The sequence below is a fragment of the Mytilus galloprovincialis genome, chromosome 1 (assembly GCF_965363235.1).
Source record: "Mytilus galloprovincialis chromosome 1, xbMytGall1.hap1.1, whole genome shotgun sequence".
Taxonomy (NCBI): domain Eukaryota; kingdom Metazoa; phylum Mollusca; class Bivalvia; order Mytilida; family Mytilidae; genus Mytilus; species Mytilus galloprovincialis.
In genome coordinates, this window is record NC_134838.1 from 57,654,898 (window position 1) to 57,671,221 (window position 16,324).

At 31.4% G+C, this 16,324-nt stretch overlaps 1 protein-coding gene across 3 annotated transcripts in view; it reads left to right on the forward strand.

The window, feature by feature from the left end:
• Positions 1 to 16,324, forward strand: part of LOC143079481 (inositol 1,4,5-trisphosphate-gated calcium channel ITPR1-like) — a 283,048-nt gene that overhangs the window by 23,057 nt on the left and 243,667 nt on the right. For all 3 annotated transcript variants that reach the window (XM_076254840.1, XM_076254849.1, XM_076254857.1), the window contains exons 3-4: positions 6,162 to 6,232; positions 9,885 to 10,006. In XM_076254840.1, coding sequence (XP_076110955.1) covers positions 6,162 to 6,232; positions 9,885 to 10,006 — 193 coding nt within the window. The remainder of the gene's footprint in view (positions 1 to 6,161; positions 6,233 to 9,884; positions 10,007 to 16,324) is intronic.

Here is a 16,324-nt window from a genome sequence, read left to right on the forward strand (position 1 = left end):
AAAAATAGAACATAGGGTAAAATGCAGTTTTTGGCTTATCACTCAAAAACCAAAGCATTTAGAGCAAATCTGACAAGTGGTAAAATTGTTTATCAGGTCAAGATCTATCTGCCCTGAAATTTTGAGATGAATCGGACAACCTGTTGATAGGTTGCTGCCCCTGAATTGGTAATTTTAAGGAAATTTTGCTGTTTTTGGTTATTATCTTGAATATTATTATAGATAGAGATAAACTGTAAACAGCAAAAATGTTCAGCAAAGTAAGATCTACAAATAAGTCAACATGACCAAAATGGTCTGTTGACCCCTTTAGGAGTTATTGCCCTTTATCGTCAATTTTTAACCATTTTTCGTAAATCTTAGTTATCTTTTACAAAAATCTTCTCCTCTGAAACTAATGGGCCAAATTAAACCAAACTTGGCCACAATCATCATTCGGGTATCTAGTTTAAAGATTGTGTCCGATGACCCAGCCAACCAACCAAGATGGCCGCCATGGCTAAAAATAGAACATAGGGGTAAAATGCAGTTTTTGGCTGATCACTCAAAAACCAAAGCATTTAGAGCAAATATGACATGGGTAAAAATGTTTATCAGGTCAAGATCTATCTGCCCTGAAATTTTGAGATGAATCGGACAACCCGTTGATAGGTTGCTGCCCCTGAATTGGTAATTTTAAGGAAATTTTGCTGTTTTTGGTTATTATCTTGAATATTATTATAGATAGAGATAAACTGTAAACAGCAAAAATGTTCAGCAAAGTAAGATCTACAAATAAGTCAACATGACCAAAATGGTCTGTTGACCTCTTTAGGAGTTATTGCCCTTTATAGTAAATTTTTAACCATTTTTCGTAAATCTTAGTTATCTTTTACAAAAATCTTCTCCTCTGAAACTAATGGGCCAAATTAAACCAAACTTGGCCACAATCATCATTCGGGTATCTAGTTTAAAAATTGTGTCCGGTGACCTGGCCAACCAACCAAGATGGCCGCCATGGCTAAAAATAGAACATAGGGGTAAAATGCAGTTTTTGGCTTATAACTCAAAAACCAAAGCATTTAGAGCAAATCTGACATGTGGTAAAATTGTTTATCAGGTCAAAATCTATCTGCAACAACAAAAGAGAGTTTTTAACGACCTCAGCTGGCTATACAACCCTTGCACAATCAACTGAATTTTGCAGAAATCATTAATAGGATAGATTGCCCTTATATGATAATTTTTTATTACCTTTTTGGTTTTTTTGGCAAAGGGGGAGCGGGGGGTTGCGCAACAACAAAGCAACTCGACAACTTTCTCATTACTTTGCATTTCTTGTTAGATAAATTTTACAAAATTCTCCCTGAAACAACTGTCAAATTTAAACAAACTTGGTTTAAATCACCACTAGGATATCCAGGGACCACTGTGTATGATGACCCTGCCTGCCCACATGGCTGAAACAAAACATAGGTTTCAAACACACTTTTTATTATTATATCTCTGAAACTAAACGACAGTACAACAGTTGCATTTATCATGCATCAATTGTAAATAAAAATATCAGGTGAGCGACACAGGGTCCTTGGACCCTCTAGTTGTCTTGTATACTTATTCAGTGGTTATTTGTTTATGTGTTACATATTTCTTTTTCCTTCATTTTTGTCGAGCCTGCAACTTTTGTTGCAGAAAGCTCGACATAGGGATAGTGATCCGGCGGCGGCGGCGGCGTTAGCTCACTTCTTAAAAGCTTTATATTTTAGAAGGTGGAAGACCTGGATGCTTCATACTTTGTACATAGATGCTTCATGTTACGAAGTTTCCGTCAGTCACATGTCCAATGTCCTTGACCTCATTTTCATGGTTCAGTGACCACTTGAAAAAAAAGTTCAAATTTTTTGTAATGTTGAATTCTCTCTTATTATAAGTAATAGGATAACTATATTTGATACGTGCGTACCTTGCAAGGTCCTCGTGTCTGTCAGACAGTTTTCACTTGACCTCAACCTCATTTCATGGATCAGTGAACAAGGTTAAGTTTTGGTGGTCAAGTCCATATCTCAGATACTATAAGCAATAGGGCTAGTATATTCGGTGTATGGAAGGACTGTAAGGTGTACATGTCCAACTGGCAGGTGTCATCTGACCTTGACCTCATTTTCATGGTTCAGTGGTTATAGTTAAATTTTTGTGTTTTGGTCTGTTTTTCTCATACCATATGCAATAGGTCTACTATATTTGTTGTATGGAATGATTGTTAAGTGTACATGTCTAGCGGGCAGATGTCATGTGACCTTGACCTCATTTTCATGGTTCAGTGGTCAAAGTTAAGTTTTTGAGTTTTGGTCTTTTTATCTAATGCTATATGCCATAGGTCAACTATATTTGGTGTATAAAAATATTTTATGATCTTTATGTCAGTCGAGCAGATTTTATTTAACCGTGACCTCTTTTTCACGGTTCATTGCACAGTGTTAAGTTTTTGTGTTTTGGTCTATTTTTCTTAAACTATAAGTAATGGGTCAACTATATATGTTGTATAGAAGCATTGTTAGCTGTACCTGTCTGCCTAGCATGGTTCATCTGACCTGGACCTCTTTTTCAAGGTTCATTGGTCTTTGTTTAGTTATCTTGGTTAATGTTAAGTTTATGCGACAGTTGTAATAAAGCTTAGCTTTATACTTAGGACTATCAACATAATATCAATGATTAGTATAGAAGGAGAGACATTTCAGCGTGTGCACTCTTGTTTGTACATAAATTAGGCTGTTAGTTTTCTCATTTCACATTGTTGTTTCGGGACCTTTTATAGCTGACTATGCGGTATGGGCTTTGCTCATTGTTGACGGCCGTACGATGACCTATAGTTGTTAATTCCTGTGTCATTTTGGTCTCTTGCCGAGAGTTGTCTCTTTGGCAATCATACCACATCTGTGTTTGTATAGTTATTGTACAAATTTTGTTTTTGTCTCTGGTATTATCACCTTAAAGGGTTCTTTGATAGAATCTTAATTGTCAAAATGACTGGTTTTGTGCTTATTTTCATTTCAAATACCATAGACAAATATAATAGGACAGACAAGGAACAACCCATGCAATGCATATGCAATGCATTTAATAAATTTGGCAAAGTGATTCTACAAAAAGCTCCAAGTGATTGTACAGGAAGGCTCCGAGTAATTGTACAGTAAACTTGCAAGCGATTGTACAGTCAATAAAGATATCTGATATGGAGAAAATGAATATATTTGGATTTCTACTAAAACAATTGCTTTGAAAATTTCAGACAGGTACATTTTAGGACTATATAATAGAAAAGGTACATGTGAAAATTCTAGTAGCAACCATTGAGTTTTCGATGTTTATTTGACATTTTTGATACCTGTTGTGTGACAATTTTGATCGTTGTACACAGAGTTCCACCATTCTAAGGAAAACGTTTGGATGCATATATCTTTTCTAATTATTTTATTGGTTCATATTTACATAAAGAATGTTTAAGCTACTAAAACTTGAAGCAGAAACGTTATAGTAACATAAGAGTTCATCAAAGTTTTCATCAAGCAGCTTGTTATTTTGCAAATGACGGAGCACCGCTTGACAGTCTCCAGAATGACAAAATTATAAGAAAACTGTACAGTTCCGTTCTCACACAGTGCTTATGGTAGATAGGAAATAAAAGTAATACAAGTATACAAAAAAATAATATATAAAAGTTTTTAAAAAGTTGTGTTTTATTTTTATTATACTGTTTTTAGTAGAGTTTTTCTGTGTATGTTTTGGTACTGGGATTAGTTAAAGGATATAATGTGTCAATTCTTGAGACTATATATCACTACCCACACAAGAGAAAAACTAAAAGTAAAGGGAGAGTACTTTTATAGCTGTTCTTCATCTTTGCTAAATGTTGATTATGCTACATTTCTTAAGGTTGCAAGAGCGCAATTATTTGTTTACATTTTACCAGCAAGTTTTTTACCCCAAGATGGTACTCAGAATAGAATCCTATACGGCTTCTGATTGGATGATACAGGATTGAAATTATATTTAATCGAAAGCTTATCCAATTAGGTGTAAATATTGCCGAAAATCATATTCACATTTTACGAAGTATAGTAAATATTTTCCATTTCTGCACGTAGAGCCATTAAAAATATGCCTCTTTCATTAAGCGAAAAAAATAGACGATCTTTTTCAACTGCATTTTAAGTCAATTTGAGCCGCATGACCCTATATATTTTTTTTTTTGGTTGTAATGCAACATGTAGTCTTCGAGAGAAAAAATACGGAACACCAGTGGTACCCTATGGAAAATGCATTACGAATAATTGTGCTCTTGTAACCTTAAATGCATGCTGATGCATTTAAGAACATAGCTGTGGATAGTATCAACATTATAAAAGATGATAAGAGTTATTACCTGTGAATGACAGTGATAATAGCTCTGGTAATATATGATTTGTATTTAATGGTTTTAGTAAATTACAGACCTATAACCATGATGACCTGCCTTCCAAACATGTACATCCTAAAAGTTGCCTTAAAAGCAAAATAAAGTACCTGTTATAGTATTTGTAGAAATAAAATCAAGATCATCCTGTAATATACTAATGAGATTAAAATATGTATTTGCTATTAAATGATCCAAGACATGTAGTGGACACAATACTAAGTGTTGTTTGTATACATTACACTTCTGATGAAAAGTAGGAAAACAGCAGAAGTTTTATTAAAGATGACAAGTATGAGAAGAATCTGGAATGTCTGTAATTATAATGAATCTTTCTTCCTAGGTATTGATCTCTGATAATTAACTTACCATTCTTTATTACTATAATAACCTTTCCATCATTTGTTAGCAGGTTATACTATGACAGTTTTGTAAGGCTTGAAATCTGTTGCAAAAAGGCATTAAAAATTATCATCACTGTTCTGTAGTTTCTAATTCAGCAAGTTATGGACAGATTATAGAAATATGTTGCTTAAAACATAACTAACTGATATATTTAAAGAGGGACTACATGTATAAAGTAGAATTTCACCAGAATAACAGTATAAAGTAGAATTACACCAGAATAACAGTATAAAGTAGAACTACACCAGAATAACAGTATAAAGTAGAATTATACCAGAATAACAGTTTTAAGTAGAATTACACCAGAATAACAGTATAAAGTAGAATTACACAAGAATAACAGTATAAAGTAGAATTACACCAGAATAACAGTATAAAGTAGAACTACACCAGAATAACAGTATAAAGTAGAATTATACCAGAATAACAGTATAAAGTAGAACTACACCAGAATAACAGTATAAAGTAGAACTACACCAGAATAACAGTATAAAGTAGAATTATACCAGAATAACAGTATAAAGTAGAACTACACCAGAATAACAGTATAAAGTAGAACTACACCAGAATAACAGTATAAAGTAGAATTACACCAGAATAATAGTATAAAGTAGAATTACACCAGAATAACAGTATAAAGTAGAACTACACCAGAATAACAGTATAAAGTAGAATTATACCAGAATAACAGTATAAAGTAGAATTACACCAGAATAACAAATTCAAATTCAAATTATTTTATTCAAGAAAACTCACAAAGAGCATAAAATGGACAATATAAATGCATATGTACATAAATATTGAGAAAGAGTTATAGCTGACAAAGAGATCTAATACACACATAAAAAAGGAAATATTATATTATATGGTATGATAAATATCAAGGGAGACAACCCTGTTCTTATGTAAATACTCTATTAAGTTACCATATCCATACAACTATATATAACAGTATAAAGTAGAATTACACCAGAATAACAGTATAAAGTAGAATTACACCAGAATAACAGTATAAAGTAGAATTACACCAGAATATACATTTCCTGACAACATTTTCTAAATTCCTAATTAATGTTTTGGAATCTTGTGTTTTATTGTTATATATGTACTTCTTTATTAAATTGTTTTCTGAAGTAATAGAAGCTGGCTGGGAAACCCAAGTACTTCATAAAATATGACAAACTTGTTTGTTTTCTAATTTAGTTTTTGAATTGTTTGGACTTGTATGTCCCCAACCACACCTCCAAAAAAAAAAGGCATCAGAAGGGAGATGAAAACACAAGCAATGAGCTATAAATTTGATCTTTATATTTTTATGCTTCAGCTTGGTTGATGACAGATGTGTTGTACAGCCAGAGGCTGGAGATCTGAATAATCCTCCAAAGAAATTTAGAGGTAAATTAAGCAAAGATATAAATTGAGAGCTATGCATGTGGTTAGAGATTTTTGAGTTCTTCAATCTATGATGTCTCTTTGTTGCACTATTTTGATAACTAAAACTAAATAAAATAAAAAGAAGTGTGAGGTATACACCATTGAGACAGCATCCAAGCAACACAATTAAACAAAAAGTAATTGGACAAGCTACAGCTTTCAATAATAAACAGGACATTTCAAGTTGATAATACAATCAAAATCCTGCCACTAACAGTTCATCTGTTTTATGTCATTAAATATATGATATGCCTTTGGGTAATAACTTTCTTACAATTTCAAGTTAGACAAAAATTCAGCAGCTACAATTATATTTTCATTTGCCAATAATTGTATAAGTGACTAACAGGTATATGTGATTCTCTTTTCACCATGTAAATTGAATTTGCTATTCTGCGAAAGTATGATGAAAATTTAGAAATTGTATCAGTATGTAGTTAAGACAGATGTAGCAGTGTAAAATAGAGAACAGATACATTGGTCAGTACATAAGTGTAACTTTGTTTCTGTTACAGTTCCAGAATTTATTGATAATTATTACCTGATGATAATTCTCTTGTACTATCATTTTAGTGGTATTACATATAATTATACTATATTTATTCATTGTCTTATGGTTTACCATCAGTATTTGTAAACATCTTTGTATTAGCAGGAGTAGTGGAAATTTTACATGTTTTACCCTTTTATGCATTTAACTGTTATTTTTGAAACCAGATTATAAATCAAATACTATACAGACAAGATTGCAATATTGCACATAATGAGAGAAAAATCACTACTGATTTTAAAGATCATCATAGCTTAAAGACAAAAAATATAGTCTTCTGTTCACAATAAGTTTTTCACTTCTTCAAATTTGGAGTGAGGGGTGTATAAGCTGACCTGGCATACTGGCCCAATTAATCTCTACTTACAGATTATAGTTGGTTATTTTTCATATCACTTTATATACTCCATTGTGAAAGGAAATTTTTTTTTTCTAAGTCAGTGAGATCAAAAGAAAATTTCGAAAAATAGCGATAATTATCAATATTGACAGTAAGCTAAAACTGATCCATGATTAAGGCTGTAAGTGTGAGCTTACTAGCTAAAGAATCTTAAATTATCTCTTTTTAATTATGTCAGCAGAAAATCAGTTCTAATATCCATTTTAACTTCAATCAACACATTTTATGTGGTCAGTTTGAATAAGTTGCACAAAGTGATTTAACAAAGTCTTTAGATATTCATGTTTTGAAATACAAATTTATGGAAAATTAGAATTATTGATTAAAAGGATGTCTCTGAATCTTTATCTTGCTTTGAAAAAATTGAAAAAGCCAGACAAACGCTTTCTGTTTCTAATATCAGTAGAGGTGTCAACAATGATTTGATCAGTAAGTGTCAGACTACTGTACATGTAGGTTCATTTATTTTCATGGGTACCAATTTTCGTCGATTGAAGATAACCTGCATTTTCGAGAATATTTGATTTTCATGGTTTTGCCAATCTCTGCATACAAAGCCTTCAGAAAATTTGTAATGTTGATCATTTGAATTCATGGTTCACTTACTCCCAAGAAACCCATGAAAATTGGTATACTATACCAATATTAATAAATCCACAGTATGTCATTTTATGGAGACCCACTAGTGATAGTTGGTATGCAGTTTGATTAGCATTGGCACATCTCATTTCCATAGAGGATATTTGACACCCACCCACTTAAGTTGTTGTCTATTGACTTTGAAAGTTTTGTTTAGTTTACATTAGTTTATTATAAGGTCAGTTTAGAATCTCTATTGGTGCTGGTAGTTAAATGATATTTGGTATGCAGATGATGTATTATGTATTAGCATTGGTCATGGTCCGTCATCAAGATAAATTTATATATCGTATTGTACCTGTTATACACATGTGCTGACCTGAATATCCATGCTTCTTTGTTAATTGTTTACAAACAGGTGACAATCGTTAAACTTCAGCTTCAAAACACGACCATTAATTAGCTGCCATAATTTCACAACAACACTGACCGAATGAAAAATGCTTTGACGTTTATATGAAATGTATGCCAAAAAAAATGATAAAAATCGTGCACAGAAGACTTATATAAGCTTATGATATATGTATGCATTGGTTCACAAATAAGATAAACATTATTTTTTAACGGTCACTCATTTCATATGACTTTAAGCATGTTATGTCCATGATAGTTGGAATGCAGTTGGAATAGGATCCCAGTTACAATATACCAGTCCAGTATGAAATAAGTTCCTTAATAAATTTATCCTCTTTTAAATGGGATATTGTACTTAGATGAAAATTATGTAAAAATGATTAAATTTGTAGTATATCTATAGGGTATTCATTAAACTTTTAACTTCTGTTACATTTTAAGTGATTCTGATATGTATAGGATGGATGATTGCCTGAGTAAATGCTCAAAATTTAATTTTGATTTTCACCAGGAGTTATTAAAATGACCCCATTACTACTCAAAACAGTATTGCTCTCTTAAATGCATATGTCAATCAGGACCCTTCAAGAACTCTCTTAAAAAAAACATTAAGGGGCTTCTTGAATGAGAAAGTAATTGAAATTTTGTAGTCTAAAATAGAGAATAAAAAAACTGCCCCTCAATTTTGATAAAATTGCATTGAAGTAATTTGGGAAAAAAATTGTCCCCTGTTCCAGTTGTATAAGCATTTGCAATCTAATTTCTATGGAGGTTATATATGGTCCCGTCTGTTCATCATGGTTCATTGACCTTGAAACTTTTGCACATTTTTAATTTAGAATTTAAGTTACTTTGAAGGGATCCACTTATGACAAATCAAAAGTAGTGGTATATGGGATTCTGTTTTAAAATCATTGGCATTTTTCTTTCCATGGAGTTTTTTTTTAACCCTGTGGTTTCAATCATGGTTCATTGAACTTGACTTTGACTCTGTGTACAGCTTGTTTTAATATTTGAAATTCAAATGTTTGGTAGGATGCTTATATTAAACTGCATAAAAAAATCAATAGAAATAACTAAAAGTTCAAAAAATAAATATAATAATTAATAAACAGAGCTGCTTTTGAAATATTTGTTTTCAAAATATATTTAAAGGGTTTAAACTATATGTCATAGTGGCATTACAACTGAAATGTTCAGACTTGATCCCCAATTTATTCACAAGGAATAAATAATTAATGAAATTTACTACTTTTGCAATTTCAGATGCCACATAAAAGTTCTAAGTATACAGTCTCACATGAATATATTTAAAAAAAACTAAATCCTAAAAACTATTCATTTTTTTTTCTTCGGTACCAATTTTCTTGGATTGAAGAAAACTTACACTTTCATGGATATTTAATTTCATATTTCTGACGAAGTCTGCATACAAGGCAATGGAAAATTTACAATTCATTGAACATTTAAATTCGTGGTTAACCTGTACCTACTAAATCCAAGAAAATTGGTGTCTAACGAATATTAATGAATCCACAGTAGTTTATACTTATTTGTCTTTATTAGATTGACTTTTATTTATTTACAAATATTATTTTCCTAGATCATTTTAAATTCCCTTTAAACCAATATGAATAAAAAATTATATATTCTTTGTTAAATGATTTCAGACTGCTTGTTTAAAATATGTCCTATGAACAGATATTCAGCCCAGAAACAGTTCTGGGTGGCTCACAGATCAGGATCAGCAACAGCAACTTGTCCAGACACTGTCTTGTTGAAGAAATTGCATGTATGTATTATCTATTTCTGCAATATATATTACTTATTCAAAACTAATTATTTTACCTGAAGTCAAGGAGAGTTGTCAAAGGTATAATGTTTTTACCTGTTCTTGAATTCGGTCAGTCATCACTTTGTTATATTCCAGCATAGATTTTTCATTTTGGTCTCATTCATTTTTGTCGAGCCTTTGACTTTAGTTGAAAAAGCGACTTAGCGATCCTACATTCCGTCGGCATCGTCGTCGGTGGAGTCCACAAATATTCAATCTGTGGTTAAAGTTTTTGAAATTTTTATAACTTTCTTAAACTATGCTGGATTTCTACCAAACTTGGACAGAAGCTTGTTTATGATCATTAGATAGTATCCAGAAGTTAATTTTGTAAAAAAAAGATTTTTTTTTTCTGTATTTTACTTATAAATGGACTTAGTTTTTCTGCCAGGAAAGAATACAACCTATACAGAAGCTTCTTGCAATCTTAAGATAGTATCAAGAGGAATATTTTTATTGATTTTTTTTTTACTCATTTTTGTTGAGCCTGCCATTAACAGCAAAAGTAGGCAATACACTTGGTTCCGCGGAATCCTTACAAATTTTTTATATGATTCTCTTTAAATTACTATTAGTCAAGTCATCAAAATAATTTTTAAAAGAAATTTTTGATTAAAATGTGATTAAAATTTCTTCAAACCTACTCTAACTTAATACATTATATCTAAAGTATAAATAAAAACATGTATGTAGTAGCAGTTACTTCAAATTATGTGCATTTCGTAACTGTATCATATTTAAACTTAAACAGAAATGATAACGCCTCGTCTGTTATGTTAAATATAAATCTCAAATAATCTGTTGAGTAAAAAAAAATTGAATTAATCTGGAAATGTTGTTCACACAATTAATTTTAAGGGACAACAAAAAATCTATATTAATAGCCTGCAATTTGTTTGCCTTTATTATTATAATTCTATAAGATTTTTAGCTCACCTGGCCAAGTGAGCTTTTCCCATCACTTGGCGTCCGTTGTCTGTCGTCGTCCGTCGTCGTTAACTTTTACAAAAATCTTCTCCTCTGAAACTACTTGGCCAAATTTAACCAAACTTGGCCTCAATCATCATTGGGGTATCTAGTTTAAAAAATTTGTGGCGTGACCCGGCCAACCAACCAAGATGGCCGCCATGGCTAAAAATAGAACATAGGGGTAAAATGCAGTTTTTGGCTTATAACTCAAAAACCAAAGCATTTAGAGCAAATCTGACGCGTGGTAAAATTGTTTATCAGGTCAAGATCTATCTGCCCTCAAATTTTCAGATGAATCCGACAACCCGTTATTGGGTTGCTGCCCCTGAACTGGTAATTTTAGGGAATTTTTGCTGTTTTTGGCTATTATCTTGAATATTATTATAGATAGAGATAAACTGTAAACAGCAATAATGTTCAGCAAAGTAAGATTTACAAATAAGTCAACATGACCAAAATGGTCAGTTGACCCCTTTAGGAGTTATTGACCTTTATAGTAGATTTTTAACCATTTTTCGTAAATCTTAGTAATCTTTTACAAAAATCTTCTCCTCTGAAACTACTGGGCCAAATTAATCCAAACTTGGCCACAATCATCTTTGGGATATATAGTTTAAAAAATGTGTGGCGTGACCCGGCCAACCAACCAAGATGGCCGCCATGGCTAAAAATAGAACATAGGGGTAAAATGCAGTTTTTGGCTTATAACTCAAAAACCAAAGCATTTAGAGCAAATCTGACATGCAGTAAAAGTGTTTATCAGGTCAAGATCTATCTGTCCTGAAATTTTCAGATGAATCGGACAACCTGTTGTTGGGTTGCTGCCCCTGAATTGGTAATTTTAAGGAAATTTTGCTGTTTTTGGTTATTATCTTGAATATTATTATAGATAGAGATAAACTGTAAACAGCAGTAATGTTCAGCAAAGTAAGATTTACAAATAAGTCAGATGACCAAAATGGTCAGTTGACCCCTGAAGGAGTTATTGCCCTTTATGTTTATAGTCAATTTTTAACCATTTTTTCGTAAATCTTAGTAATCTTTTACAAAAATCTTCTTCTCTGAAACTACTGGGCCAAATTAAACTAAACTTGGCCACAATCATCATTAAAGTGACTTGTTTAAAAAATGTGTGGCGTGACCTGGCCAATGAACCAAAATGCCTGCCACGGCTAATAATAGAACATAGGGGTAAAATGCAGTGTTTGGCTTATTTAACTCAAAAACTGAAGCATTAAGAGATAATCTGACAGGGTTTAATTGTTTATCAGGTCAAGATCTATCTGCTTTGATGTTTTCACATGGATCGGACAACCAGTTGTTAGGTTACTGTCCTGAATTGGTAATTTTAAGGAAATTTTGCTGTTTTTTGTTATTATCTTGAATATTATTATAGATAGAGATAAACTGTATACAGCAATAACGTTCAGCAAAATAAGATCTACAAATAAGTTTACATGACCTAAATAGTCCTTAAGGAGTTATTGCCCTTTATAGTTAATTTTTAACATTTTTCATAAATTTTTGTAAATTTTTAGAAAATATTTTCCACTGTAATTACTGGGCCAAGTTCATTATAGATAGACATAATTGTAGCAACAAGAATGTTCAGTAAAGTAAGATCTACAAACACATCACTATCACCAAAACACAATTATGTCATGAATTTATCCGTGTCCATTGTTTAATATGCACGAGACCAAGGTGAGCGACACAGGCTCTTTAGAGCCTCTAGTTATTTTGAACCATTTTCGGGATAAGCTGTTTTATCCTCAGATACAAAATGGAGCCGTTGAAAGGGGAAAGAGGTGAAGTAAAAAGTAACTGAAGATAACCACATGCAAACTGAAATTTTCTTAATTCATATTTTTTTTTACCTGTCCATTCAGAGATCTAAAGCAGGTTTACCTAGCAAAATGGGCCAAACCAAGAGCTTAGAACCTTACCTTATGTTTTTGACAGGTCTGACTTCTATGGTTGTATTTATTTTTGAACAACATTATGTTATGCATTTTTCCCATACAAAATGAGAGGACACAAATATTGTAATGAATCTAAAATATGAAGAATTTTATTTAACATGAGGGTACCCAAATTGCACGTATTTTTACGGTTTTCACCGTTGTTAATTATGAGCCTGACAAAAATTTCCATTATGTGTGTATTTTGTAAATGTATCATTATTTACTATATGGTTTCACTAATTTAATTCTGAATCCATATTGAATTATAGAAAAATCAGTTTGAACTTACCTCCAAATGAAATTCAATGCTTAAATTCACATCCCAAAAATTTGATGACAGCTTTTTAGCTCACCTGGCCTAAAAGGTCAAGTGAGCTTTTCTCATCACTTGGCGTCTGTCGCCGGCATCTGTCGTCGTTAACTTTTACAAAAGTCTTCTCCTCTGAAACTACTGGGCCAAATTTAACGAAACTTGGCCACAATCATCATTTGGGTATCTAGTAAAAAAATGTGTGCGGTGACCCAGCAAACCAACCAAGATGGCCCCCATGGCTAAAATAGAACATAGTGGTAAAACCCCTTGAGGAGTAATTGCCCTTTTAAGTCAATTTTTAACAATTTTCATAAATTTTGTAAATTTTTGTAAATTTTTAACAAATAATTTTCCTCTGTAAATAATGGGCCAAGTTCATTATAAATTGAGATAATTGTAAGAAGCAAGAATGTTCAGTAAAGTAAGATCTACAAACACATCACCATCACCAAAAATTTTTTTTGTCATTAATCCATCTGTGTCCTTTGTTTAATATGCACATAGACCAAGGTTTTAATTACCTTTGTTAAAAGATGTGCATAGTGTCAGATCATAAATTTACAACTAAAAGTTACTTGTTTTATAGTTTCTTAGTAAAGACACTTGCAAGATTTCTGCTGCTATTTTTGCTAAATAGGTGCAATTTATGTCTTGTAAAATTTAAAAAGATGTATTAATACCAACATATCTGAATATTTTACGAAAAAACTGTAAACTAACAAATTAAAAAACTCTGGCCTTAGGGAGTAAAGAGAATTTCCTCAATGTCAAAATGTGTACTTCAAAATTTTGAGTCTTTTATGAAATCTGTTATGTTTTCAGAGTTTACAGACACCTGGCAATTTATTACTACTTCAGGTTGAGACTTAAATCAGAATGGTTTTTGCTGAGTGTTGAACATTGTAGTGTAATATGTTTGATCTCAGACAGCATCGTGTTTATAAGCTTCTCTATACTCATTTTATTTTTGACTTCCTATGAGTACTGTTATTCTCATTCATCATTATTAGTTTCTGATTATTACCTTGTAGCAAAATCTGTATTTAATTGATTGCATCTTTGTGTGCAGTTTTAACTTAACTTAAAAGCAACAAGATTTTTGTAGGAGGCTATTTAACTTATACATTGGAAATAGATGTAGAGAAATACAGTTGTTGGATGTAAAAATATGAAATATAACTTCTGCAATATATGTACTAAACATTAGAGCTATTTATTTTTACTGAATCTTTTTCTTTAAAGTTAATTCATTACATTGGGCATTGTGTAGACAATGTACTAATGTCAGTTCTGTCCATCTATCTGTCTCAGTTCTATTTATGATATGTTTTGTCATGACAATAATTAGAAGTTACAAAATGAAGCTTTACATAAACTTGAATGCTTTTGAGTCTACTTTTGAATGTTTTGTGGTTTAGAAATTTCATATTTTAAAGTTTTTATACGACCGCAAAATTTGAAAAATTTTTCGTCGTATATTGCTATCACGTTGGCGTCGTCGTCGTCCGAATACTTTTAGTTTTCGCACTCTAACTTTAGTAAAAGTGAATGGAAATCTATGAAATTTTAACACAAGGTTTATGACCACAAAAGGAAGGTTGGTATTGATTTTGGGAGTTTTGGTCCCAACATTTTAGGAATTAGGGGCCAAAAAGGGCCCAAATAAGCATTTTCTTGGTTTTCGCACTATAACTTTAGTTTAAGTTAATAGAAATCTATGAAATTTTGACACAAGGTTTATGACCACAAAAGAACGGTTGGGATTGATTTTGGGAGATTCTTTATTATTGGCCCAGTTTTCAAGTTGGTCCAAATCGGGGTCCAAAATTAAACTTTGTTTGATTTCGTCAAAAATTGAATAAATGGGGTTCTTTGATATACCAAATCCAACTGTGTATGTAGATTCTTCATTTTTGGTCCTGTTTTCAAATTGGTCTACACTAAAGTCCAAAGGGTCCAAAATTAAAGTTAGTCTGATTTTAACAAAAATTGAAATCTTGGGGTTCTTTGATATGCTGAATCCAAAAATGTACTTAGATTTTTTATTATGGGCCCAGTTTTCAAGTTGGTCCAAATCAGGATCTAAAATTATTATATTAAGTATTGTGCAATAGCAAGTCTTTTCAATTGCACAGTATTGCGCAATGGCAAGAAATATCTAATTGCACAATATTGTGAAATAGCAAATTTTTTTTTAATTAGAGTTATCTTTCTTTGTCCAGAATAGTAAGCAAGAAATATCTAATTGCAAAATATTGTGCAATAGCAAGATTTTCTTTTAATTGGAGTTATCTTTCTTTGTCCAGAATCAACTTAAATCTTTGTTATATACAATATACAATGTATATTCACTTTTTACTACCAACTGATAAATTAAAATAATCTTTACCATTCAGTGATAACAAGCTGTTTTTTTACATCTTATTTCCTTATCTTATCTAAAATGTTTTTTAGATAATGTATGTTGGACAATTGCCAGACATGACTATGATGTCATTTTCTATTTTTATTTGCCAATAACTTTATGTAAATAACTTCATTGGAAATTTGCCAATATAAAATGTTGCTGATGAAGTTTTTTTTATTGTTTTATACAATAAACAATGTATATTCACTTTTACTACCAACCAATCTTTACCATTCAGTGATAACAAGCACTTTATTTTACATTTTAATATTTTATGATGTATTTAAAAGAGTAGTTATTGTTGCAAACTCCATTAGAAATTTGAATTGATATCAGTTTTGGAAAAAGGGAAACGGGGATGTGAAAAAAGGGGGGAGTATTAAATTTTTCTCATTTCAGATTTCATAAATAAAAAGAAAATTTCTTCAAACATTTTTTTGAGAGGATTAATATTCAACAGCATAGTGAATTGCTAAAAGGCAAAAACAAACTTTTAAGTTCATTAGACCACATTCATTCTGTGTCAGAAACCTATGCTGTGTCAACTATTTAATTTTAGATTTAAAAAGTTTGAAGAAGAAATCTTTAATTGTAAAATTTGTAAAATCTTGACATTTGTTTTG